Raw genomic sequence first — 25,741 nt, forward strand, 5'->3', positions numbered from 1 at the left:
ATTAGTTATAATGACTATTATTTGTATTATTGCTGTGAATCTTATAACAACAACAAAAAAATTGGGACCTAGTCAGCTTTCACACCATTAGTGGAATTTCTCCTGAGAGTAGTCAGTTGGTATACACTACTGTCTTTTTGCATGGTGCCTGATGAGTTGTATTAAAAATCCCCCCCCTTCTCTCAGGGAGGCATCTTGCAGTCAAGTAAAAGAGGTATGGAGATGGTAAAAAGTAATTTGGCTAGAATCATCGTTGATGTTAAAACCCTCAGATGAATGACTGAATTAACACCCAACATTTGTAAGACAGCATCACATTTAACACCAGATAATGGCCTTTTTATCATGTGAGAAGAAAAATCTAACTGCAAAACGGAGGGTTTGAACTGAGGGGCCTATGTTTGCATCACTATCAGCAGGTTAACCAGATATTAAATATTTCCTAATGTTATACCACATGAAGTACCCAACCTCACCTATTACTCACTGTAGTCAAAAATGTGTAACTTGAATAGATTTGGCCATTGGAACCAACTTCCAATTTATAGGAAATACAGGATACAGGAAGAAGTTAAGCAACACCACAAGGAAGCCACCAGACACATCTAGAAGTGAGACAATCTGCAGGACAAGTAGCCTGGTCTACTCAGCAAATCGGTGTCCTGGAAAAGGAAAGTACTAGGTTAAAAGAGACTTTAACGGACCTAAGAACCAATGTGCATTAGATATTAGCTTGGACAAATCACTTTCAAGGACATTTTTAAGATAATTAGGGAAACGTTTACATGGCCTGGGTATTAGATGAGATGAAAATTTAGAGATGAAATGGAAAAGTGAAGATCTCGACTACAAAACAGTATGTAATACAACCTGGCTTTTCATTACAATACCTCTGCCTCTTCTATTTTCTACCATGTACATGGTTTGAAAAGATTATCCAAAAGAATAGAGAGCAAGAGGAAGAGGGAGAGGAAAAAAGAGAAAGAAAAAAGGAGAGGGACAGCGAAGGGAAGAGAAGGAGACGGGGAGAGGGAGAGGGTAGGGGGAAGAGAGAAGCAGGTTTTGAATTCACTATTCTTAAAGCTCAGATTGGGACCAGGCTCAGCAGTGTGATCTGGCAACAACTATCGTCTGAAAACACTACCTGTAAGTCCTGAAATGTGGATGGTAGTGAGATACAGTAGAACAAACAAGGGAGTTCAAATTCCACTGTCATCTCTTTGTGGTCTTACTAAAAGTATTCTACCAGTGTGAGCTTTAATGATTTCAACTATACAATGGGAAGAAAAATAACCTTCCTATATAATGTGTAATAGCAACATTATCCCTAATAGCCTCAAAAGGAAACTGCCCAAATGTCAATAGTAGAATAGATAAATCTTAAAGTTTCATGTCAGGAACCCAGGAACCCCGTCAGTCCCAGACAGACTGGGACCACTGGTCATCCTAGCTGCTGCCCACTGCAGAGGAGATGGGAGTTTGGAGTTCAAGGCCTGCTTTCTATGGAAACCTCAGAAAGGTCATGTCTTAAGTATACAGACTATGTTCCAGAACTAAGGACAAAACCAAACCAGACTCACTTTAACAAAGCACAGAATGAATTCTCCATAGGTTCAAGGTGACCAACCAGTAATTTAACTGCCTACTAGAACAAAACTTAACAGTTTTCAGAGGGATGATAAGGACACCTACAGTCTCTATAATATATCAGCTAAGATGTCCAATATGTCCTAAAAATTAGTAAACATGAGAAAATAATGAGATCCATGGTCAAAAGAAAACCCAAGAAATAGAAACAGAACCACAGATGATGTAGGTGTTGAAAATAGCAGATAATGATTTTTAAGTATTGCTACATGTGTTTTAAAAATAGCAAGAGAAAGGAAATTTCAGATATTATATTGGACACTGAAAAAAAGAACCAAAGTGAAAATCACGAAGCTAAAAAAATATAATATCTAAAATAAAAAAAATGAATGGGATAGTGTTAATAGCAGATTGTACACACAAAAGAAAGGATCAGTGAACTTTAGAAATCATCTCAGCTGAAGCACTCAGGGGGGAAAAAAGGCCTGTTTCAATGACGTGTGGGACTGTATCAAACAGTCTAACAAACATGAGAGGAGTCAAGGTAAGAAGTAAAAATGGGATGGAAAAAAGTATTTGCCAGATATTTTCCCAAATTGAGGAAAAAACACTACCCACAGTTCCAGAATAGTTAGATCTTGCCCTTATCCAAGTCAAAGAAATACAATGGCAACCACACTTAGACTCATCCCAGTCAAACTGCTGAAAACCAAAGGTAAAGAAAAGATATTCAAAGCAGCTCTCACGATGAAGAGAAACAAACTTACAGCTGTAAAATAAATAAGTCATGGGAAGGAAAAGTACAGCATCAGGAATATAGTCAACAATATTATAATAATTTTTTAATGTAATAATTTTGTACAGTAAACGACACTTATTGTAGTAAGCATTTCATAATGTATATGATTGTCAAATCACTATGTTGTACACCTGAAACTAATATAATATTGTATGTCAACTATACTTCAATTAAAAAAAAAGCAACCCCCAAAACATTACCTACAGGGAACAACAATGAACCTCACAGTTGACTTTTCATCAGAAACAGTGGAAGCCAGAAAACAAAAGAATGACATATTTAAATTGTTGAGAGCATATTTTAGGATTCCATTTATACAAAAAAAAAAATTTTTTTTTTTTTTTTAAAGCAGGCAAATGCTTACATTGTGTTAGAAGTCAGGATAGTGACTACTTTTCAAGGGGAAATGAATGGAAGGGGGCAAGAGTGGGGGCTCATGGGACACTGGAAACACTCTTTTCTTTATCTGGGTGCTAATTACATAGCTGCTTTCCGTTTGTAAAAATTCACTGAGCTGTACACTTTAAGATATGTGCATTTCTCTAAGTATTTTAAACTTCCATGAGAAGACAAGGGAAAAAAAAAAACCCTTGTAAAATACATGAAAGGATTAGAGAAAATATACATTTAGGACCTACTACAGTGTATCACAGTGATAGCAGGCATTTTATGAAAGCTTGTTATTATTGGTCTTATCACCATCCTACAGAAAGTTTTGGGAGATCTGTGGTCTGAAGAGCAGACCGGAGAGGCCCTAAGCTCCCTGGGGGCAAACCTAACTTGTCAATTTCATCTTAAGCTCTTTTAGCCTGCACAGTGCTGTGTTTACAGTATTCACTAAAATTCTCACTGACTAGTGCGTTTCCAGTTTAGGAGAATATTCAGACACAAGGTTGCACTTGGACAGTTTTGTTTCTGCCCACTGCATCTCACTTCATACTTTGTAGTTGTTCTTCAGATTCTCCTAACTATCTGTTGACTTATCCTTATACCTTTGAATGTTACACATGCAACAAATACCTTGCTCTTTCAGGAAAGGCTGATAGGTGCCTGAGAACTAAGACACCAAAAAAGCCAAGCATATAAACTAACCCAAGCAAAAGACTACAGGCATCTTTGATGCACACGCTCCCTCTGAGCTGAATCTTCCTAAGTCCAAAAAAGCCTAGACCACCCAGAGAGAAGCCCCAAGGGAGAGGATACAGATGCTGCTGACCTAGTGTCACAGAAACCAAAGCTAAAACACCACCAACAGCACTAGCTGCAAAGCTCCCCTCAGTGTTGGCTTTGGCAGCAAACCTGACGCCCCTTATCAGCAGAGATACCTTTGAAGTAGCTGGCAGCCTTCCACCCTCTACGCAAATAAGTTCAGCTTGCCATCCTATTCTTTTCTCCAAAGAGGATCTCTTCATCAGATATGAGAGAATAAAGCTCAATTAATCACAACAGATTTTCGCTACCATCAAGACAAACTGGGTAACAGGAACAGCTGTCTGTAAAGCACCGCGCCACGCCACGCCGTTCGTGATCATGTTATAATGTGGAGGAAGCCCAATCAATTGCAGATACTGTGTTCCATCGAAACGAGGTGTAGGATGGACTAGGGAAGAGAGGGAGGGGTAAATCAGTCAGCTACTCCTTCTCCCAAACATGTCTCCAGGTTAAACTCTTTCTCAGAAGGGCAGAACACAACCTCTGGAAGTCCGTTCTTTCTCCATTTATTGAATCTACACTACCTACCAGGAACATTTGACTATACCGGCATTGTGGATCACTTCTCCTTTACTTATTTATGACAACACTACCACAGAACATGCCTCCTTATAGTATCCAGTCTCCTCACATAAGCAAAGTAGCTGGACTCCAAAACTGTAGAAAATCCTGCCCTCATCTAAAGGGGACAAACAGGTAGGTAGGTAACATGCACCGCTTTCGGTTTCAAATCTCCTTTATCCTTTTATACTGCCAGACCCATTTCCTTGGTGCCGAATGAAATCTGATTAGTCGTGGCAAGTCTCTTGTGACCGATCAACCAATGGGAAAGGATACCTGGAGACCCTAGAGAAAAGAATTAATTGTGCCCTCCTACATTTCTTCCCCAGCACCCTTCTTATATCTCCCACTTTCTGCAGTGTGACTTATTTATCTGAATCCAGATTTACCCTTTGTCACCCTCCAAGAATAAAGTAGAGAACCACAATGGGTTGCCCAGACAAACCAGTCTAAATGCTTCACCATTATTGCAGGGGCAAATGTGGCTCACCTACAAGATAGATACATATAGACAGGATCTTATGACTTCAAATGTCCTTTGTGCTCTTAGGTTTCCCCAAGATGGAAACCAGAATACCTACAATAGTGGTTCTCAACCCTGGCTGTATGCAAGAATCACCTAGGCTCATCCCAGAGACTGATTCAATTGCCCTGGGATGGGGCCTTGGCATGTTATTTTTAAAATTATTATTATTTAAAAAAATTTTTTTTTAAGCTTATTCATTTTTGAGAGAGAGAGACAAAGCATGAGCAGGGGAGGGGCAGAGAGAGAGAGAGAGAGAGAGAGAGAGACAGAATCCAAAGCAGGTTCCAGGCTCCAAACTGTCAGCACAGAGCCTGACGCGGGCTTGAACTCACAAACCGTGAGATCATCATGACCTGAGCCGAAGCTGGATGCTCAACCAACTGAGCCACCCAGGCGCCCCTAAAATTATTATTATTTTTTTTTAATTTTTTTAATGTTTATTTATTTTTGAGACAGAGAGAGACAAAGCATGAACAGGGGAGGGGCAGAGAGAGAGGGAGACACAGAATCAGAAGCAGGCTCCAGACTCTGAGCCATCAGCCCAGAGCCCGACGCGGGGCTCGAACTCACGGACCGCGAGATCGTGACCTGAGCCGAAGTCGGACGCTCAACTGACTGAGCCACCCAGGCGCCCCTAAAATTACTTTTTTTAATCAACTTTAATGAGGCATAATTCACATAAAATAAAACGCATACATTTGAAGTGTATAGTACCAGTTTTGACAAATCCACACACTCATGTAACCACCATTAGAATTAAGATTGTAGGACATTTCCATAATCCCTAAGTTTCCTTGTGTCCCTCTGCGGTCAACCCCTCACCCTACCCTGGCCCCAAGGCAATCACTGATTTCGTTTCTGTCACAACAGATTAGAACTATCTTTTCTAAAATTTCATATAAATGGAATCATACAGAATGTTCTCATTGTGTCTGGCTTCTTTGAATCAGTATAATGTTTCCTGAGTTCATCTACATCATTGTACCCATCAGCATTGCATTTCTTTTTATTGCTGAGTCGTATTCATATATGGATATACCACAATATGTTTTTCCATTCATCTGTTGATGGATATTTGGGTCATTTCCAGTTTTGACTATTATGAATATAATATGAGTCTCCTAAGGCACTTATAACAAATTACTGTAAACTTGGTGACTCAAAGCAACATGCATTTATTCTCAGTTTTTAAAATTTGTATTCAGTTTATGTAAACTAAACAAACACCCAAGAAAACACCATTTCTCCCACCCCCCCCCACCCCCCTGCCTCTTGCAACCACCAGGTTGTTCTCTTTATCTATAAACCTAGGGTTTTTTTGCTTTTGTTGATTGCGCACATAAGAAAGACCACATGGTATTTGTCTTTCTCTGTCTTATTTCAGTTATTAGCACAATGGCCTTCAGGTCCATCCATGTTGCTGCAAATGGCAAGACCTCAAGCTTTTTTTTTTTTATGCCTGAAAAATATTCCATTGGGTATATACACTACAACTTCTTTATGCGCTCATCCAGTGACAGACACTTCTGTTGCTTCCATACCTGGGCTACTGTAAATAATGCTGCAATAAACACACAGGTGCATCTATCTTTTGGAATTAGTGTTTTCATTTTCTTCAGATCAATATTCAGAAGTGGAATTGCTGGGTCATATGGTAGTTCTGTTTTTAATTTCTATTCTCTTACAGTTCTGGAGGTCAGAAGTCTAAAACCCATTCCACTGGGCCAAAACCAAGTATCAACAGGGCTGCTCTTCCCCTGGGGGCTTTTAGGGAGAATCTGTTTCCTTGTCTTTTCCAGCTTCTAGAGCTGCATTCCTTGGCGCATGGCCTCCTCCTCCATCCTCAAAGCCAGTGGCCTAGCATCTTCTCCCTGTGACTCTTGCTTCCTCTGCTTCTATTGCACGGCCTTCTCTTTTGTCTGTAATCTCCCTCCACCTCCCTCCAATAAGGACACTTGTGACTGCATTAGAGCCTACTTAGATACTCAAGCATAATATCCTCATCACAAGACCCTCAGACTCATCATATGTGCAAAGTCCTGTGTGGATAAGGTAAATTCACAGATTTCGGGAATTAGGACATGGACATCTTTGGAAGGGACCATTATTCAGCCTACAACAAAAGCTATTATGAATAATTAGGTACAAGTCTTGATGCAGGTATTATTTTTATTATCTTTTGCGTAAATACCTAGCCTTGGAATTGCTAGATATGGTAAGTACACACTCAACTTTATAAGAAACAGCCAAACTATTTTCCAAAGCGGTAGCACCATTCTACGCTCTCACCAGCATCATAAGAGAATGCCATCCATCCTGACTACCACTTGTTAGTGTCAGTCTTTTTAATTTTAGCCATTCTGGTGAGTATGTAATAGGCTTAATGGCCATTTATATATCTTTTTACTGAAGTGTCTATTAAACTCTTTTGCCTATTTTTATTATTTTTTTTTATTTTTTATTTTTTATTTTTTTTAAATTTTTTTTTTTTTCAACGTTTTTTTATTTATTTTTTTTGGGACAGAGAGAGACAGAGCATGAACGGGGGAGGGGCAGAGAGAGAGGGAGACACAGAATCGGAAACAGGCTCCAGGCTCCGAGCCATCAGCCCAGAGCCTGACTCGGGGCTCGAACTCAACGGACCGCGAGATCGTGACCTGGCTGAAGTCGGCCGCTTAACCGACTGCGCCACCCAGGCGCCCCTCTTTTGCCTATTTTTAAAGATTTGGGCAGTGTGTCTTCTTATTATTGAGTTCTATGCATTGCAAATATATTCTCGCAGTCTGTGATTTGTCTCGTTTTCTTAACAATGTCTTTCCAAGAACAAAAGTCCAAGAGTTGATGGTGTCCAATTTACCTTTTTTTCTTTTATTGTTCATGCTTTTTACATCCTAAGAAATTTGTTTCTTCAAGGTCACAAAGATTTTTTTTTTAAAAACTCCCCCAGTGAGTCTCACACACAGGCAGCATTGAGAACTACCAACTACTGATCTATAGGGAATTTAACATAACTTGCTCAATGTAACCTTCCTACCATAGAAACATAGGCTAATAAAGGCAAAACAAAAGTATAGCTAGCTGGAATCCTGGAGAGGAAAAAAAAAAAAAAAAAAGAAAGCTGCAATTCAGAGTCTTGGACTGTCTGAATTGACTGGCTTCCAAGACTGAGTATGAGCAGCTAAGGGCTAGAAACAGTGAGCTAAAAAGCAAAGTGAGAGGTACTTTTGGTGTGTTCCAGCTAAGTGAAAGAAGAGAGAACAGAATTGTCCTCTCCCCTGTGGGAAAAAGCACACCCAAGTTTACTTCAGTTTAAAAAGAGAAAGTGGGAAAACTGATTTCTCTTCTTGGTGGGATTCTTTAGAACACGTCTCTCACAGAGACGATGTAGAGCTGGAAGTCGAACTTGGCAGTGTTTGGCCCCTGGTTTTGAAGCCACCGCATTAAACAAATGAAGGTGGCAGCAATAATATTTGCCTAAACCTTGGTTCCAACAAGGGTTAGACAGACTGAGCTTTCATTACACAAAAAGAGATGTCAGGAGCACCAAATGGGCTCAATTTCCCCTGGAGTCCTAGACAAAGTGGGTCTGTTTCTAAGCTGTGGACAGGAGGCTACTTTCTCTAGATGTTATATTTAGCTAAAGGAATCTCTACCATGGCTTCGTGCAAAATGTAAAATATGTCCCAGCAGACATAACCACAAACCAGAGTGCCAGCGAGGAGCATCCCTTAAGGGGGTTCAGTAGTACAGAGGGGCCAATTGTACAGCCGCCCTGACATCCCCAAATTAGCTGAGTTAGCTGTGAGCCGGATTTTTGGCCAGTTCTCACATTTAATGAATCTTTGTTTCCCTCTTACTAGAGATCCTGCCCCTGGAGAGAAAAACACGTTGTCCTATTTCACTGTCAACTTCCAGCTGCTTGCCCAGACGCCAGGTAAAAGAAACAACCCAATGCAGGTGAAAGAAACAACCCAGTGTTGATGTCTAACACCTCCAAACCTTTTGAAGGCTTGTGTGCAAGAGAAAAGGTTGGGTTAATTCCATAACTAAGTGAAATATCTGGATTCAATAGGAAAGAGTAAGAAAATCCAAACTACCCTCTTCTCTGCACACCATACCCAGAATCCTAACAGAATAAGTAGAAAGAACCTCAAGTTCTAGGGCCAGATGACTGGATTTAAATAGTAGCCTCACCTCATTTTTTGATTAAACTCACTCAGTTTCAGTTTCCTCCTTCATAAATTAGGGATAATAATAGCAACTACTTTATGGAATTATTGTAAAGATCAAGCGTATAAAGTGCTTACTACTGTACCTGGCACATAAACGTTCAAAAAATGTCAGTTTTGATTATCATAACCTTTGCTAGTGAATCAATAAGTTTTATAGATTAAAAAAAAAGAATTATAAAAGGAAGAAAACCTATGCCTTTTGCCAGTGAGAAATAGAGCCAAATCACATAAAACTCAGGTGGATTTTCTCAGGTATCCATAGCTGAACCAGAAACAAAGGTATCTTTTCTAAAGTCTGTGTCTCCTGAGAAATGTGGATTTCCTTTATTGCTGGAACTGAATTTATAGGGAAAAAAAAAAGGTATATCTACTTCACACATTTGGATTCCAGTTTGGCCTCTCTTGGTTGCTGGTTATTATAGATAGAAGAATCTGAAACAGTGCTTCATTCCTCAAGAAAGTCGATCTTTAATTGCCTAAGCTAGCCCCCTCTCCATACCCACATCCACTTTTGTTTGCCCACATCCTGGGGACTCCAATTTACTTGGATGTAGTTCATCATAGAACTACAGTGTATTAGGTTTTGAAGGCAGCATGAAGATCATACAGGCCAAACACTTTTTTTTTTTTTTTTTTAAACTTTAGGGAACTAAGGCACAGAAAGAAGTAATTGTCTAAGGTTTCAGAGCTACTAGCACAGCTAAGCCCAAGAGAAAGAGTCACTTGGGAGAGACCTCTGCTCTGATAGAGCAAAGCAAGCCCTGGGAAGCTTCACATAACTGACAGCGTGGCCAGGCTCATTCCTTAGTTCTCTTATCTGATTACTATATCTTAACCACTGGGATTCTAATTCTTTATGTGCGACACACTTTAAGCAAAAGAGAATACAAAAATTGAGGTATGGAAAGAGAATGCTTCTGTGTCCATTACTAGAAAGGAGAGAGGCTCTCATCTGGCCAAAACAGAATTGATTTACACTTGTGATCTGCCAAACCAGCATCTACCTTAGAACACTCTGCCTACATTGGACCCCAGGGGAGAGAGAAAAGAGATTATTCACCCAGTGGGATAGTAAACATTGGCTATTTAACAGTCTTATGCATATCTCTAATCAACCGTAATTTAACTGATGAAAAGTTATAAAGATCAAGAGAAAATCCTATGAGCTGCAACCATACACAACAACATGAATAAATCTCACACACATATGTTGAATGGGAAAAACCAGACGGAAAAGAGTACACACTGTATGAGTCTACTTATAAAAACTAAGAAACCAAGTAAAACTAATCTCTGCTGTTAAAAGTCAGGACAGTTGTTATCCTTGGAATACCCTTCCCAACCCCCCAAGGACTAGGAGGAAGCATGAGCGAGGCCTCTAGGGTACTGAACTAATCTGTTTCTTGATCTGGGAGCTGGTTATCAGGAGTGTTCAGTTTGTAAAAATGCATTCAGCTGTAAGACCGTGGTATGTGCAACTATCTTCAATGGAATGTAATATATACACAGTCCTATGAGTAATTAGAAATTCTTCCTTATACCCCCAGCAAAGAAATGCACAGTTGATGGAGGTCAACTCTGAGACTGTGGCTAGGAGTATCATCCACAGGCAGATTTTCCTTCTGGAGGGCAAAGTCCCCATGTCTTACATACAATTCGTGCACTTAGACTCTTGGTGAAATGTGAATGGCACCCAAAGAACCGGAAACATTTGTGGCTTTAATAACTGCTGCCTTCAGCCTAAACACCTGTGAGATCTGGAGGGGCCATAATACTTCTTCAGCCTGGTTCTTCTCTACCCTTCCTTCTACCCTTCCCTCTACCCTGTCCTTCTAGAGATAGTCTAAGAGGCCGTCAAGGTCACAGTGAAGAGCTGAAGTGGCATCTGATTACCGTCAAGGTTCTACCTAAATAGGCTTAAAATTTTTTTTCTCATAAAACTGTATATATTTAAGGAGTATGACATTATGATTTGATACATATGCATATATGTACATATACATATACATATACATATACATACATATGATTTGATACAGTGAAATGATTATAGTCAAGCCAATTAACATAACATCTCACCCAGTTACCTTGGTGTGAGTGTGTGAAAAAAGCACCTGAAATCTACTCTCTAGCATACTTCAGTATTCAATACAATATTAACTACAGTTGTTAATTTTAGCCACACCCACACACCACCAAACATTGCAGAATAATTCAAAAGAATGACAAGGAAGCTAGAACAGACGCTGGAAACCATGAGGAAATGGTGAAAAGTACCTTCACCCCTAAATGAAGTATGGCCCCAACCACAGCATAGCCAGGTCACTAAAAATAGCTGGTGAACTCCGGGAGGAGTTATCTTTCTCTTCCTTCTTTTCATTGTCAGATGCTTTTTACTCTTCATATCCTGTCTCCAAGACACAGGAAAAGCCCCAACACAGATGCAATTATGTAAATGGAAGATTCTAAATCATGTTCTTTTTCATGTTGGTGTAAACAAAAGAAATTGGGCTCTAATTCCAGACCTACTAAGATCTGGAAAACTTCCAAATGTTAAGAATTGGAAAACTGACTACTATTGGCCACAGCCCTGTTTACTGAAGTCCTTTGTCTCCCAGCCTCAAATTTTAACAGTGGATTTTGTCAAATGATAACCAATGAATTTCCTCTATATGAAACCAAAGAAATAGCTCTATATACCCTCTTTACACCCAAAACTGTGGGCAGATTATTCGCCTTCTTTAAGATCTGCTGGGGATGTCAGAGCTTGAATGTTAGACATGGTACATCATGTACAATGGTTGGGGCTTTTACCACCATGTGTAACCAAAAGTCATGAATCAGTGACTCCACTGAGAGCTCAGGTTGAGAGAACTCCTTAGTTTCCAAGAGACTATTTCCACTACCGACAGATAAGGTCAATTTGGCATGAGTTTCTTAAGTTTACCACAATTAATTTTGAGTTTTCCCTTGGTCAGATTTTTCAACTTACACCCAAGGAATTATGACAAACAACTGAGTTCCAAAAGCATTCAGGGACCCAAAGACCAAGATATGACATGATAAGAATAACCAAATTCATAAGTTCATCTTGGCTAAGATCAGCACTTGGAAAGAAAACTAAACCGAATCACAAACATACGTGAACTAGAAGAGGAAAACTTAAAATGACTCTGAAGGTCCCTGAATCTCAACAGCCTTACAGCTCACTCAAGGAAACCAAGCAAACATCATTATCACTGATATAGGCAGATTATGAACTCTGTTGCCAGTCTTGGGGTTGTCTGTCTTGCAAACGGTTACTCTCCCAAGGCTACTATTAATTCAACTCAGGAAGGAAGAAAAGAAGGGCTAGTCAGTATTTTCTCACCACGAGACCATGGTAAGGAATGACCAAGAGAAAGCCTTTTAAGTGGGCCAATACGAAGGTGTTTCTCTTATTTACAAGGTGGTGTCATCGCCCCACCCGGGTAGCTCCACGTCCAGAAATAGCTATATACCTTTTTAAAGAGTCTTCCTGAGTCCTCGCTGACTTGGACAAATCGAGGAATGATATTATTCAGGTAGATGTCACTCAGGGTGGTGTGGTCCCTGCTCTCCCGCTTCACCTGGTTTAATAGGAGATTCCAGCAGTTGACTGGGGAGAGAACATTCTGATCCTTCCTGCGGAGAAACAACAAGAAAGAAAAATCAGTGTTGGTGAGTAGCCAGAGCCAACAGCTATGACTTTACAGTCCATGTCACAAAATCACAGTGATCAAAGCCAAGCCAGAAACAGGTATCTTTCCTAAAGCTTGCACCTCTAGTTTTCTCTTTTTGTAAAAACTCAGTGCAGAAAATAAGAAGAGTGAGAAGGAGAGGGAGGAAAGAGGAGAAGAAGAGAAGCAGGATTATCTGTTGAGCACCTATTATGTTCTAGGAACTTGGAAAATGTTTGACGTGCATTATTCCCTAAGTTTTATCATTTCCTTGTAAGGAAAGAACTACCATTATCCCCACTTTACTAATTAGAAGACTGAAACTCAGAGAGATTGCCACTTGCCCATGGCTAGTGAGAAGGAGTCACAGAGACAGTCAGAAGGGGTCAGGGACTAGAACCACAGCTCTGTGTTGTCTGACTAGAACCGGTCTAGGCTGTTTGACTCCAAAGTCCATAACCTTAGCCATTAAGTCATTTGGTTTGTGTCTAGGGTTGAAGACAACACTTAGAGGTCTAGAGACAAAAATCACGAGAGGACACAGGCCACCCCCTCCCCCCCCCCCCACATTTATCTATATTTGGATTCAGTGAAGACAACCTTGGAGGCATTTGCCGTGAAAAAAGTCACCAAAAACACGCCAGTCCCACAGAATGCATCTAAGGAGGTTTTGACTTCCCTCGGTTGAGCCCTTTTGTCATGTCCCATACAGCCAAGAGCACAAACCATATCTGAACAGGTGTATTCCTACAGCTTCTACAGTCCAAGTGGGGCAGTAAAGTGCCAAACCTAGGTGCTCATTTTTTAACGAAAACACTGTGAGCCAAAAGAATTTACTGATCATCTACTCAGTTCACAACGCTATTAAAGCAACAGAAAGTTCTGCATTTGCAAGTTGGGTTTCTTTAAAAAGAGAAACAGAAAGTAGGGGTTGTTTGTTGTATTATTTATCAAGGGCTTACTGTGTACTTGGCACGTGGCTGGGCCCTGTACTCACGTTGTTTAACTTGAACCTTACAACAGCCTGACGAAGGGGGTGTTATTAAGCGCATTCAGCAGATCTGGGAAACCGGACTGAGAAAGGTTAGATATCTTGTTCAAGGTCACAGAGTTAAAAAGTGGCAACGCTCAGATTCAAAACCAAGCCTTGTGATTGTAAAGAATGCTCTTAATCACTGCAAACAATCACAACCTGTTTATCCTGTTCATTTCTCTTTCCCCTCTTTCCTCCCTATAGTCAGACTCTTAATGAAAAGAAAGTGAGTTGACAGTGGCTTGGTTCCTGAGTCAGCACTGCCTCCATTCAGAGCTGGAGGCTCTCGGGCAGCTGTGATCTGCAGAGCGACTTTAGAAGGGGCTTTTCCAATTCTGTAGTAAGGTAACTATTAGCAAATAATCACACCACAGCTACTCTGGCTTTAGCACGTACCAGACCGTTAAGTCAAATATCTGTCTAACCAGCACCAAGAAGCTACTTCAAACCAATGAATACTGGAGTCCAAACTGAAACTGAGTCCAAACTGAAACTGTCCTCTATCTGCCCCCACCTCTGCCCTACGCATCACACATCTACAGCCAAAATACCTAATACTAGGGCTCCTGGGTGGCTCAGTTGGTTAAGCATTCAACTCGTGATTTCGGCTCAGGTCACGGTCTCACAGTTTGTGCGATGGAGTCTGCATCGGGCTTGGTGCTGACAGTGCGGAGCCTGGTGGGATTCTCTCTCTCCCTCTATCTCTGCTCCTCCCCCGCTGGTGTGTGTGCGAGCTCCCTCTCTGCCCTCTTTCAAAATAAATAAACATTAAAAAAAAACAAAAAACAAAAAACAAAATACCTAATACTTATGTGCTGACCACTTCGGCAACATTACGTCCACTTATCTTCCTAGGAAAAAAAAATCAAAAGATTTCTATGGAAATAAAAATACATATACTAGCTGAGAGAGATATACACACGTAATTAATCCACTCCTTTCAAAATGTTTAGCACCTGAGAAACAAACCGGAAAAAGCAAATAGGAAACAATCCTTACACAAAGCTGAGCATGGGCATTCACTGACCTTTGCTTGTTTTCACTGCAAGAAAACTTTCAAATGCATTCCACATCAGCTTCAGTTACAAAACCCTAAGTAATGGAATTTACTTTTTTGTCGGGTGGCAAAGCATCCATGTCTTCATCAAGCATGGAATGTATCAGGCAATTACACTTGCATTTTCAAAAGGGCGGATCTCACAAGATCTAAACTTTACAACTGGTCTCAATTTGCTTCTTATAAGTGGACATGGGTTGGTGGTCTCTATCGGGCCTTTCCTTGGAGTGCTTCACGCACAAAAATGGTACTACAATTCAATTTCACAGACATAAACATTTGTATCTTACGTGAACAAAACACAGTATTAGGGGCTTTTAGTTATGAAAGTGCTGATATCACAGTGCTGCGTGGGAGAGAGAGAAAAAGAGCTATAAGATAGCAGAACACTAGAGGTAGGTATGAACAAAGGGTCCGCTAGCTCACAAATGCACAACGCAGATCACAAGTGAAGGCAGGAGAGGCAAAACCAACCTAATGCCATGGAAGAGGATACAGAGCATAAATCCCCAGGGGCCCCTCAGAAGAAGGAAGAGTAAACAAAGAGGAATTAATAAAAAGGATGGGCAGACTGGGAATCTTTTAAAATAAAAAGCGGTATGCCTTAAAACTAATGTATTTATATTTATTAAGAAGTTCTAAGGTGGTAAAGTACTTTCAGCACATATATTTCCATCCTGACAGCATGTAGTGGGATGGCTATTATTGGTGTTGGTGAGCAGGAGTTTTTAAAGTGTGTTCTGAGAAAGTCTGGAATTACAGAAAATCACATTTCAATTTCCAACAACTGTCACACATCCATTCAATGAGCAACCTCCAGTTAAATGTGCAAGGGACCCAGATTCCCTGGGGTAGACACTATCACGATGTCTCACGGGCTGCTATGTGAGTTTCATGGTATGCAAACTTTGGAATAAAGAATCAATGCATGTATCCGAACTTCTGAAAAATGACCTATTGGTTAGAATCGATGTTGCTCTGCACAGGTTTCGCTTTTAATTCAAGCCTGTGTGCCTCCTTAGGCGAAGCTGTTCAGGGTGAGCACACGACTCGACCCACAGAGGCCAAGTTTAAACTACATGCCACAGAAGGGCTCAGGGGCCGGTGCTGGGTTCGCAGGACACCGTGGTCGGGTAGTGAGCATGTACCTGCTCAATGTCAGCGCATCATCATCAACTGTCTTAATGCTTAGTATACACTTCCGGGCTTACCCAGTAATAGTTATGAAGGGGAACTGGAAGAGCCGCTAGGTGATGTTAGCGATTCAACTTCAAAACAAAATTACCCTTTTTCAAGAGCCCGGGCCAATTTCAAACTCTCTCAAGATTGTAACTCATCTGTGTGAATCAGGATTTTCCTGATACTGGGCAGCCCACACCAGAACCAGAAAAAACCTAGATGCTGAAACGGATATAAAACTGCAACTCTGATTCATAATTCCGATTTCATTATTGGGGGCCACGAACACAGCCTCCCTGTTCTCACAGACTGACCCTGTAACGAGTACTCTTCATAAATTTGCACTTTAAAAGTGGATTTACACCAATAAGACACTGCTTTGATCTGCTGCATGTATGGGGATTTTATGCAAGATCTTTATTTTTAAAGCCTTTCAAGATAGTCTTAAACTCTGCTGTCTGTTTCTTGTATGGGTTCCTAGTCTCTTTTACTATGACTGCCGCTTTTCAGGCCATATTTTTAGTTCTTTGAGTTTGTATGCTTTCTTGGACATATTCCTCCTTTCAACCTAGGTGTTTTAATTAATTCATTTATTTATTTTGGGGGTGGCGGTGGAGCAGGGGAGGTAAAGGGCATGTAGCAAGAGGGGAACACCACAGAGACAATTTGCCTGGCCAACACGAACAAAGATGAAACACACTTCAGGCTGGAAAATAAGCAAGTCAACGAGACGTGATTTCATAGGGAGCATATTAAGGTTCTGCTAGAGTGGTTTCCTGCTTCAGCAGCTCCGCAGCCTTTTTTTATTTGGGGCTGCTCGAGCCGAGGGAACTTCGTTTGGTTAGGAGACTGAAATTTGTCTTTCTATCTTTTCCATCTATCATTTGTTTGCACAGTGTCTTTACTTTCCCCGCCCCTGGAGTCAGGTTGTGTAATACTCGGGCATTTAAAGAAAAGGGTCTGCATCCCTTAGGAATGTACTGAACAGCTGCAAACCTCCTCAAGCACTAATCCCTAAAAAGCAGACAAAATATCCAGAAGTATTTTTCTTACTTAACATTTTTTTCAGGAGGCAGATCAAGAAAACATAATACTACACCGGAGAGGCAATGACTCTGGAGTCAAAAAAAAAAAGAAGAGAAAAGGAGGCCCAGAAAGTCACAAGCTGGCTATGCATCCACCGAAGAGATTCTCGTTAGAAATGCGTGGAGCTAAACGTGCACAGCTGAATCGTTAGCCTCAAATACATCAGCCCAGTTTTTCTCCTTCAACTTAAGACTATTTATGGACGTTCAACAAACTTAGCAGCAAGTGCTCAAAGGGATTTCTCTACAATATCTAGGGTAAAGAGAGAACTCTATAAAGGTCCACGCTGGCCTCGATGTTACGCTTCCTTTTTTTTTTTTTTTTTTTTTTTGCCATATTCCCTCCTCTGCTCCACTGCAGCTGTCTCACCTATAAAATGGACGCATGCCCTGTTGGTGTACGTCTAGCCCCCTAAAGATCTTCAAAGCAGGGATGTAAAATCCCGGAAGCCCTCCTGGCCTAAGGTGCCATTTAATGAAGAATTGCTAGGCTCCCAGCTCTGCAGATGGGGCGCGTGACACAAGCTTGGCATGACCGGATGGCTTGAGCTTCTGAGCTTGTCTACCGAGGTGCGTTTCCTGTCGGGCCCAACAGTCTCTGACCTGCCCACCTACGGGGCTGTTGCGCGGCTGGAATGAGATGCTGAATGCAAGAGAATTACATCAACTGTAAAGCACTATACAAATGTGAAGAAATATTATCATTTTTATTTCCAAACAAACTAAGGATCGGCTTTCATCAATTTCCAACAGGCTCCTCACCCGGCCCTGGGCCAGGGCCAAGAGCACAGCCTGCTGAAAATGCACAGCCCTTGGCAAATAATGGTGGGGATAGGACAGCAGCAACAGGCAATTAACCAAGCAGCTGTAAGTCTCTGGGAAGACGTGAGGGAGGTACCAACGGGAAAGCAGAATTTAATCTTCCACTGCCCTCCCCCTAAGGACCAGGGTGGAACAGTCAGTCCTGCATTCCACACAGGGAACTGTGCGCTGAAGGGGACAGGAAGGAAGCCACAGGGAACTCCGATCACCAGAACCCTAGGTGCTTCGGCAACTTCCTCCGAGCCTCTCTTTTGCAGAATTCCTATCAGACCCGCCAGTGTGTATGTAGGGATGGCAAATATCAATACATCTAAGAAAAATACCATTGCTCACCTTTGAAAATAGACATAGATGTGATGACAGACAAGACCCAAAATGAGTTAAATACATTCAATATATGTTATTGAGCATACACCTATGAAGAGGATATATATTTTTAAAAAGGCACCTGCTTAATAAAAGGGATCATTTCGCGACAGTTGGACAGGGAACTAGTGACAAGTGGGGAGTCGCATTTTTAAGCCTAAATTCCCTCCTGGCACCTTGATTAAAATGAAATGAACTGAGGCAGCCAAAGAGATTATTTTATTCAGATGAACGTTATTAGCCTTTCTGGCTTATTTTCTCTATTATGCATTTTGCTGATGCTGACAGAAGCAGACGGGCTGGATGGAGAGGCAAAGCCGCAGCAGATTTATGGTTTGACGCGCCATGCATAAAATCAGGCCCTTGCTGACCCAGATAAGCCAGAGGATGGATGGGATTTGCTGGGGAAGGTGTTAAAAAAAGGAGGGGGAAAAAATCACCAAGGTGGGAAGTGACTTGAAAAAGATTCTGCCTGTAACGCTGGCTGCTGGTTCTTCGGCCCAGGAGTGCAGTGGCGGCCTGGAGGCATCTTTCAAAGACAGCAGGCAGGAAGGGAGGGGGCAGGCACACTTCCTGGGCCTTATCACAGCTCCGCTTCAGCTCTGCCAGCAGTGAGATCAGGGTAGGAGAGCTCAGAGACAGAGAAAGGGCCAAAGGCAAAAATGTATATTCTATGTATAGAGAAATGAGATTTCACATTTTCAGGGACAAGTTAATCCCACAAATTGTCCTCGGTAGCCTAGACAGATGATTAGAAAGGATTCAAGCAGTGGTGTACCCACCTTACTCAAAATAGTCTAAATTGTCCTCTATAATCAGGTTTGGGGGAAGCGCTGTATGGAAATGGAATTCTTGTGGCTCTGGATTCGTTCCAGGGAGCCCAGCCACACCCCTGGGATCATGGCTTGTCCAAGAGCTGAGAGCTGAAGAATCTGCTTTGAAGTTGAGAACTGGACTAACACCGAGTCTGACATCTTAATAATTATTTCCTGAGTGATTACAGGACCAAGGTTCCCCTGGGTTAGGTCAGAGAACTGGGAGACATTCTCAAATCTGAGCCGTTGTAGACCCTAACTGGAGATGTCTCCCCATCAATTGATGACAGGCAAGGGATTTTGCTTTCCTTGCAACCATCCCACCCCACCCCGTGTTCATGGCAGGGAGAGGAGGTTGGAGATTGTTTTAATCACTCAAGACAGCTTTGTGGACCCCATGAGACCAGACATAGCAGTGGAGGGCATCTACACAAGATTTAAATCTGCCTAGCTTTCTTGCCTAGATTTCTGACATCTTATTGTCCAGACCCCTTCTCTGAGTCCTTGAGCTCTGAAGTCTTCTTATTTCATTCATTCAACAAATCCTGACTGAGTACCTACTATGTGCCAGGTCCCGTTCTGGGCACTAGAGATAAAGGGAGCAACACTCTTGTTTCTGACCGGCTTCTCCCATGTTTGCAGAACCTTCTGGATCCAACACCTGGTCTTCTTGCCCCTAGACTGTCCACCAGCCACAACCCACATCTTATCCTGGTCTTGATGCCCGTGTGTACACCGACCATTGTGAAACCCTGATCTAGCTGACGTAGAAGATCCCCAGCAGCCTTCTCTGTGTAGACCTGGGACCTTCCCTTTGTTTATACCTGTCTTGCCACTAGCATTGTCAGAACTGTAGGGAGGTAAAAACAAAGAGGCTACACTAAACTCTTCCCTGTGTACTCTGGGTACAATCTAAATGCTAGAGAACAAACACTATGCACTCCACCCCAATACAGTCCATAGAACCAAAGGCCTAGAAATTCATTTATATAGGACATTTCCCTCCCCAAATACGCTGTGATCATACCAAAAGGTATGAGCTGACTAATTCCCTTAAAATAAAACATCATATTGCTGACCGAGGAACAAACAAGTAATACATGTTTCTCAGTTTAAAAGGATTCTTTAACCATCTACATTAACAGTTAACACATATTCCTCATAATTCCACATAATAACTCATATAATAATTCTATAGAATAATCCGTGAATAACTCTACAATTATATCTTCAGTTTTTTTCTTCTCTAGTTAATTAAGATGTCACCAGAAACCCCATAAGTAATTACAGCACATGACAAACATACAGAGGGAAAAAAAAAATACACGCAGATGTGTTAGCAGATTTTTTTGAATGAAATGAAATCTTGGGAGATGACTGAGACAGACAGCCTGGCTCACCCCTGGTAGTTCATTCCAGAGAAATAAATACCTGTCTGTGCCAAACTGGAATGACGTCACTCAAAAATCCACACACTTATTTTCAAAGCAGTAACCACTACCTTGGGAGCAGGCATCTCCCTGGCACCAGGCACGAGCAGGGAAGCTTGATCTATAGCCAGAAACTCCTGCCTAGCAAATGGCGCTTAACCATGCCAAGTACCGACAAGCCACTTGGGAAGAAAGGGTATCCCTAAGTTTCAGACCTCCCCTTCCTGAATACCTCCTAATGGAATAATGAGTTCCTTACATGGCTCACGATAACAATGAGGAATGAGGAATAAACAAATATGACTTGATTCTGTGAAACTACAGAGCTAAGTGGAATGAAGTCTAAACAGTCATCAGATCAACCCCACGCATTGTTATCAGTTCTCATGTGTTACTTTGATATTTATCTGACCTTATTGGAAGTCCTTTGAGGACAGGGTATATTTTGGAATAGTCAGTGAACACCTATCACCAAGAAATGGGCCGGTACTTAACCAGCACTGACTAATGACAGATGCCACAGCCACAGAAATCTTTTAAGTGTTGTGCACAGTGAAATGATTCATTTAATGAATAGTTAGTATCTCCAGCCTCCATCGATCCTGCCTAATCAACTGCTGCAGCATGTATCTGGGTGGCTACTGAGTGGCTGAGTTTGTGCGCCCACCGGCTTATGTGCTCTGAACAACGGCATATTATTAACCATGCTGATACTCTGCTGGCAAAATTTTAAAGGGTTGGATGGAGTAAGAGATGCCCTGGTCAATTTCCAAGTTGGTAAGTTATTGAGTTCTACAGGTCTGTGAGTAATCTGGATGAATGATGGTACCCCCTCCCAGCGAGGTGGTCCTCTGCAAAGCACCCCGAACCATGCTCATGACCTAGAGCCCAGTCTTAGTTCTGCCACTTCCTAAAGCCAGGTAATCTTGAATCAGTCACAGATGCACTCTGGACCTCAAAATTTCCTTATCTGCTTAAAAAAGTAAATGGGGACAGCAGACCCACCCTGCCTAACTCACTTGGCTATTACGAAGATCAAGTCAAACAAGGTGACGGCCATAAAAAAAGTTCATCAACGCTAAGGTGCTCCACATCTACAAATCAGTATTGTCATCTTCTGTAATTATTGTTATAACCATTATTATTACTTGACAGGCCATACAATGGGCTCACACTCACAAAACAAACTGGCTAGAGTCACGTCTGAACAGATAAACACATCTCAAAAGTCCCAAGCCTTATTACCTAAATTTGCAATGAACTTGCTTTTTAAGTTTCGTACTGCATCAGCGCACTAAAGAGGAACACGTTCTGTTGCCATGAACCTATCATCTGGTTCTCTGGGAACTCCCACATTCAGTGAATCTCCTGTGCCCCACCTAGAAGCGGATTTCGAAGGACGACTTGTAAGACACAGAGGGAAAAGCCAGAGGGTACAAAAAGTAGAATCATGGAACTTCAGGTCTAGAAGAGACTTTCTAGATGGTCCAGAGTCGAGACCAAACTTGTCATTTTCCAAGTGAGGAAACAGAGGTCACAGAGAGGGGTGGCGCAGGGCAAGGATGCAGGTCTCCTGAGTGGCGATCACGTTCTTGTTTCACGGCGGTTGTTGCTCTATTTCAACTAAAAGGCCCTTAGCATCTGTGAAGCCCTGGCGCCAAAAGAGTTAATGGACGCCGCTCAGCTGCCCGAGCCCCAGAGCACTAGGCCATTCCAAGACAACACATAACAGGAATACCGAGGGTCCGTGAACTCAGAGGGAGCAAAACTGCTGGTGCCTGACGGCGCCGGAAAGTATGTTGACACACTGCATGTGGTTACACATGAAAGGCGAGTGGCCAGGAAAGGCAGTTTTGAATCCCACCCCATTCTAATTTGGGCCTGGCTCTGGGCACAACTGAAGCGCTGGGCCACACCCCGGCCACTCTATAAAATGACCCTTGGGTTCCTTCACTCTCTGCTCTGTGGCCTCAGTTAACTCCTTCTCTGCTTTCACAAGGGCCACCGCAGTTCTTAGAAAAAGAAGACTCTCAAGGGAAATCAAGATCCAAGAGTGAGAATCCATGGGGAGATTCTCAGTGTGGGTGCAGATAATGCCCACTAGTATCTACCATCTCCAAGTGAGTGTGTGACCTGAAGCCTTGAGCGGCCGGGCTCCTAAGTCTGAGAGACAGCAGCTTCTCTAAGTGCGAGTCTCCAGGACCCCAAATCACCTTGCATCAGAATCACCTGGGTGCTTGGGGCGCCTGGGTGGCGCAGTCGGTTAAGCGTCCGACTTCAGCCAGGTCACGATCTCGCGGTCCGTGAGTTCGAGCCCCGCGTCAGGCTCTGGGCTGATGGCTCGGAGCCTGGAGCCTGTTTCCGATTCTGTGTCTCCCTCTCTCTCTGCCCCTCCCCCGTTCATGCTCTGTCTCTCTCTGTCCCAAAAATAAATAAAAAACGTTGAAAAAAAAAAAAAAAAAAAAAAAAGAATCACCTGGGTGCTTGTTTAAGATGTGGATCTTGTGCTCCTCTGCCAGAGATTCTGACTTGCTAGGGGTGGAGTGACGCTCAGGAATGTGCACTATAAATACACGTCCTAGGTAATGTCACGCACACCAGAATTTTAAGAACCAATGTTCTTAAAGCAATGGTTTTCAAATGGGGATACAGCCTACTAGTGGGGTTAATACATCAATTTAGCAGGTTACCACCTAGCAGTTCTCAAAAACTGAAACAGAAAACAGTGGGACATAATAACACAGAACGAAGTGGAAGATACCAGAGTACAACACATAGAGCAAGACTTATAGGGATTGTTTTACAAAAATGCTGTTCTTAGTTATTTAAAAATACACCATGAAATGTCTGTACATGTGTGTATTCCAGCTTGTACCATAAAATGTGTTTATAAAATATTTTTAGGGGTGATTACACACGCCAGGCCCTTTTGAGAAGCTAAGGATTCTCTTCCAAGAGTTCTCTGAAGAAAAGAGAAAAGAAGGGAGGGAGGGAGGTGTTGTGTATATACATACCATAATTTGCATATGAGTCATGGGTCCCTGAACTTTGAGAAGCCCATTCCCTGAGGACATTCTCTTGAGGACAGTTCCTACAGTGTCTAGTACTCTGGTCACAGTGGGCACCTGCTAATTACTAGACTGTGCCAACAACTTTCTCGCGATGCTCTGTAAATGACTGCCAACGTCTGCAAGATGTACCTGTAAGGTAATTGTCCCCACCATGATGATTGTCTTTCTCTCGTATTCATGGTGACTAGAAACGTTGCAGTTCAACAGTGTTCTACAGAACATGGGAAGAAAGCTGGTAGCAAACTGCAAGAATGAAGAGAGCAGTGGTGTGGGTACAATGTCAGTGTTTCCCAAGGGATGTGCTCCCTATTTATATATAGCACACAAGGGTAAGCTGTGGTACTGGACGGAGCCTTTCTGCACCCCTACTGACAAAGTCACTAGAAGAACATAACCTTTATTCCCAAGTCAGTGAATTCTTTGGCCAGTGAAGGTACACACATTTATAAACACAGAGAACCCAGCCTCATCTGATAGTCAAAGAGATAGAAATTCCTTAGTCCTTGATGGGGGATTCAAAAAAGGCACAGACAATTAGAAAAAGAGCAACGACCCAGCTGGATCCTCAACATCCCCATGGCTTCATCCCAATGGTTAAACCTACCTGCACAAAGAGAGGGTGAAATGGGGGGCAAAGGTTTTAGAAACCAGCCTTGGTCCAATAAGGCACACAAGGAAGAGATGGAAAATGGCAGGTATGATGTGGAAAGGGGTCAGGAGAGAGAGAGAAGTCAGGCAGGGAGGACTGGGAAGAAGACAGAAGAGCAGACTTCAAAACTATTCTAAAATTTCCTGATGCTTTTCAGTAATTTGTTTTCATGTGGTGGAAACTGGCACAGCATCTAGGATGCTTTGGGTCCATCTGTTTTTGAACTTAAGCTGAAGGCAAGATTCAGAAGAGCTGGAATCAGCAGCACCGACATGTTATATGTGTCTGGAGGAAGGAGAGAAACAGAATGAGTGTGCAGGAGATGGAGGAAGAGACTTAAATGGGGCAAAGGAAGGGGAATCTGGAAGCCATCCTCACACGGGAAGGAGAAAACGGCCAGGTCAGAATTGGTGCAAAAAAGCTGTTAGAGAGGCTGGAGTATCTGAGGAAGAAAGCCAAGGAGAAGAAACACTTGGGGCATCAGAACAGGGAGCTGACAAACGGTCTAGCAACAGGGCCGGAAATTCTGTAAGTATGGGTGTCGGCGAGCAGTGTCTTAGAGCTTCACGTCTGAGAGACCGGATCAAGACCGTCCAAGGTACAACATGGAGCATATGACATGAGTTACTGGTGAACAGTCTTCACAGTCACAGCCTAGAACTGAAATGAGAGCTGGAATCTTGGTTTCCTAAGTGCGAGAGGTGGTCATGGAGAACAGCAGGCAGAACGTGAGAGGAGTCATCTCAGGAGAAAGCAAGGGGCACAACCCATAAGGCGGAGTCACGGTGGGCCCGGCAATGAGGGCGGAGTGGCCCCAGGATGATCCTCGGTGTCTGCCCTGTGTCTGGTCTGCAGCCCCCACACTGACTTCTGATAAAGCCCTGATTGCGCCTAAGGACACACAGGTCCCTCGCCTCTCCTGAGGCCACTCAATCTCTAGCCCAGAGAAAAGATCTGGCAGTGAGAAAGGTCAATCAAGACCTCATTCTGAAAGGGAAAAAATTAAATGCAAACAGAGATAAATAAACCAATTGGTACTTCTAATAAGTAATACAACCACGTGAAAGGTCTGGAGGCTGGAAGAGAAGGAACTAGCAACCAACTTCTGAACGCTGCGTTTTGGTCCTGAAGGTTGAAAACAAACAAAGCTTCCGAACCAGTACTAAAACCTAGTTAGTAGTCTTCTTTTTCAGAGGCATGAGTTAGCAACTCTGGAACTATTTTGTGTACAGTCTAGGACGATAGCAATTAAATAAATATATTATGGGAAATGGGTACCAGGTTTCTCACTGTTGAGATAACAGGGTTATAAATGTAGAGAATGGAGAAAATTGAATAGAACATGTGCTGCTGGACTGGAATTGAAGATATTAATGGGAATCATAGACTTTAATATAGATAAGCATATAGATAGAGACGCAGAGAAGTATGCGGGTATATGCCTGTGCGCATACACGCACGTGTTGTGTGTACTATCTCTGCTAAGAGGAACTATAAACTGTGGTACTATAGTAACAAAGAGCACATCTAGCATCCATCGTTTCTTTTTTCAAAAAATTTTTTAACATTTATTTAATTTTGAGGGAGAGAGAGAGAGAGAGAGAGAGAGAGACAGCGTG

At 42.2% G+C, this 25,741-nt stretch overlaps 1 protein-coding gene across 8 annotated transcripts in view; it reads right to left on the reverse strand.

Annotated features, from left to right (window-relative positions):
• Positions 1-25,741, reverse strand: part of SRGAP2 (SLIT-ROBO Rho GTPase activating protein 2) — a 233,764-nt gene that overhangs the window by 103,704 nt on the left and 104,319 nt on the right. For all 8 annotated transcript variants that reach the window (XM_019433816.2, XM_019433801.2, XM_019433809.2 and 5 more), the window contains exon 4: positions 12,418-12,580. In XM_019433816.2, coding sequence (XP_019289361.1) covers positions 12,418-12,580 — 163 coding nt within the window. The remainder of the gene's footprint in view (positions 1-12,417; positions 12,581-25,741) is intronic.

This window comes from Panthera pardus, unplaced genomic scaffold (assembly GCF_024362965.1).
Source record: "Panthera pardus isolate Hobbes unplaced genomic scaffold, ASM2436296v1 HiC_scaffold_21, whole genome shotgun sequence".
Taxonomy (NCBI): Eukaryota; Metazoa; Chordata; class Mammalia; order Carnivora; family Felidae; genus Panthera; species Panthera pardus.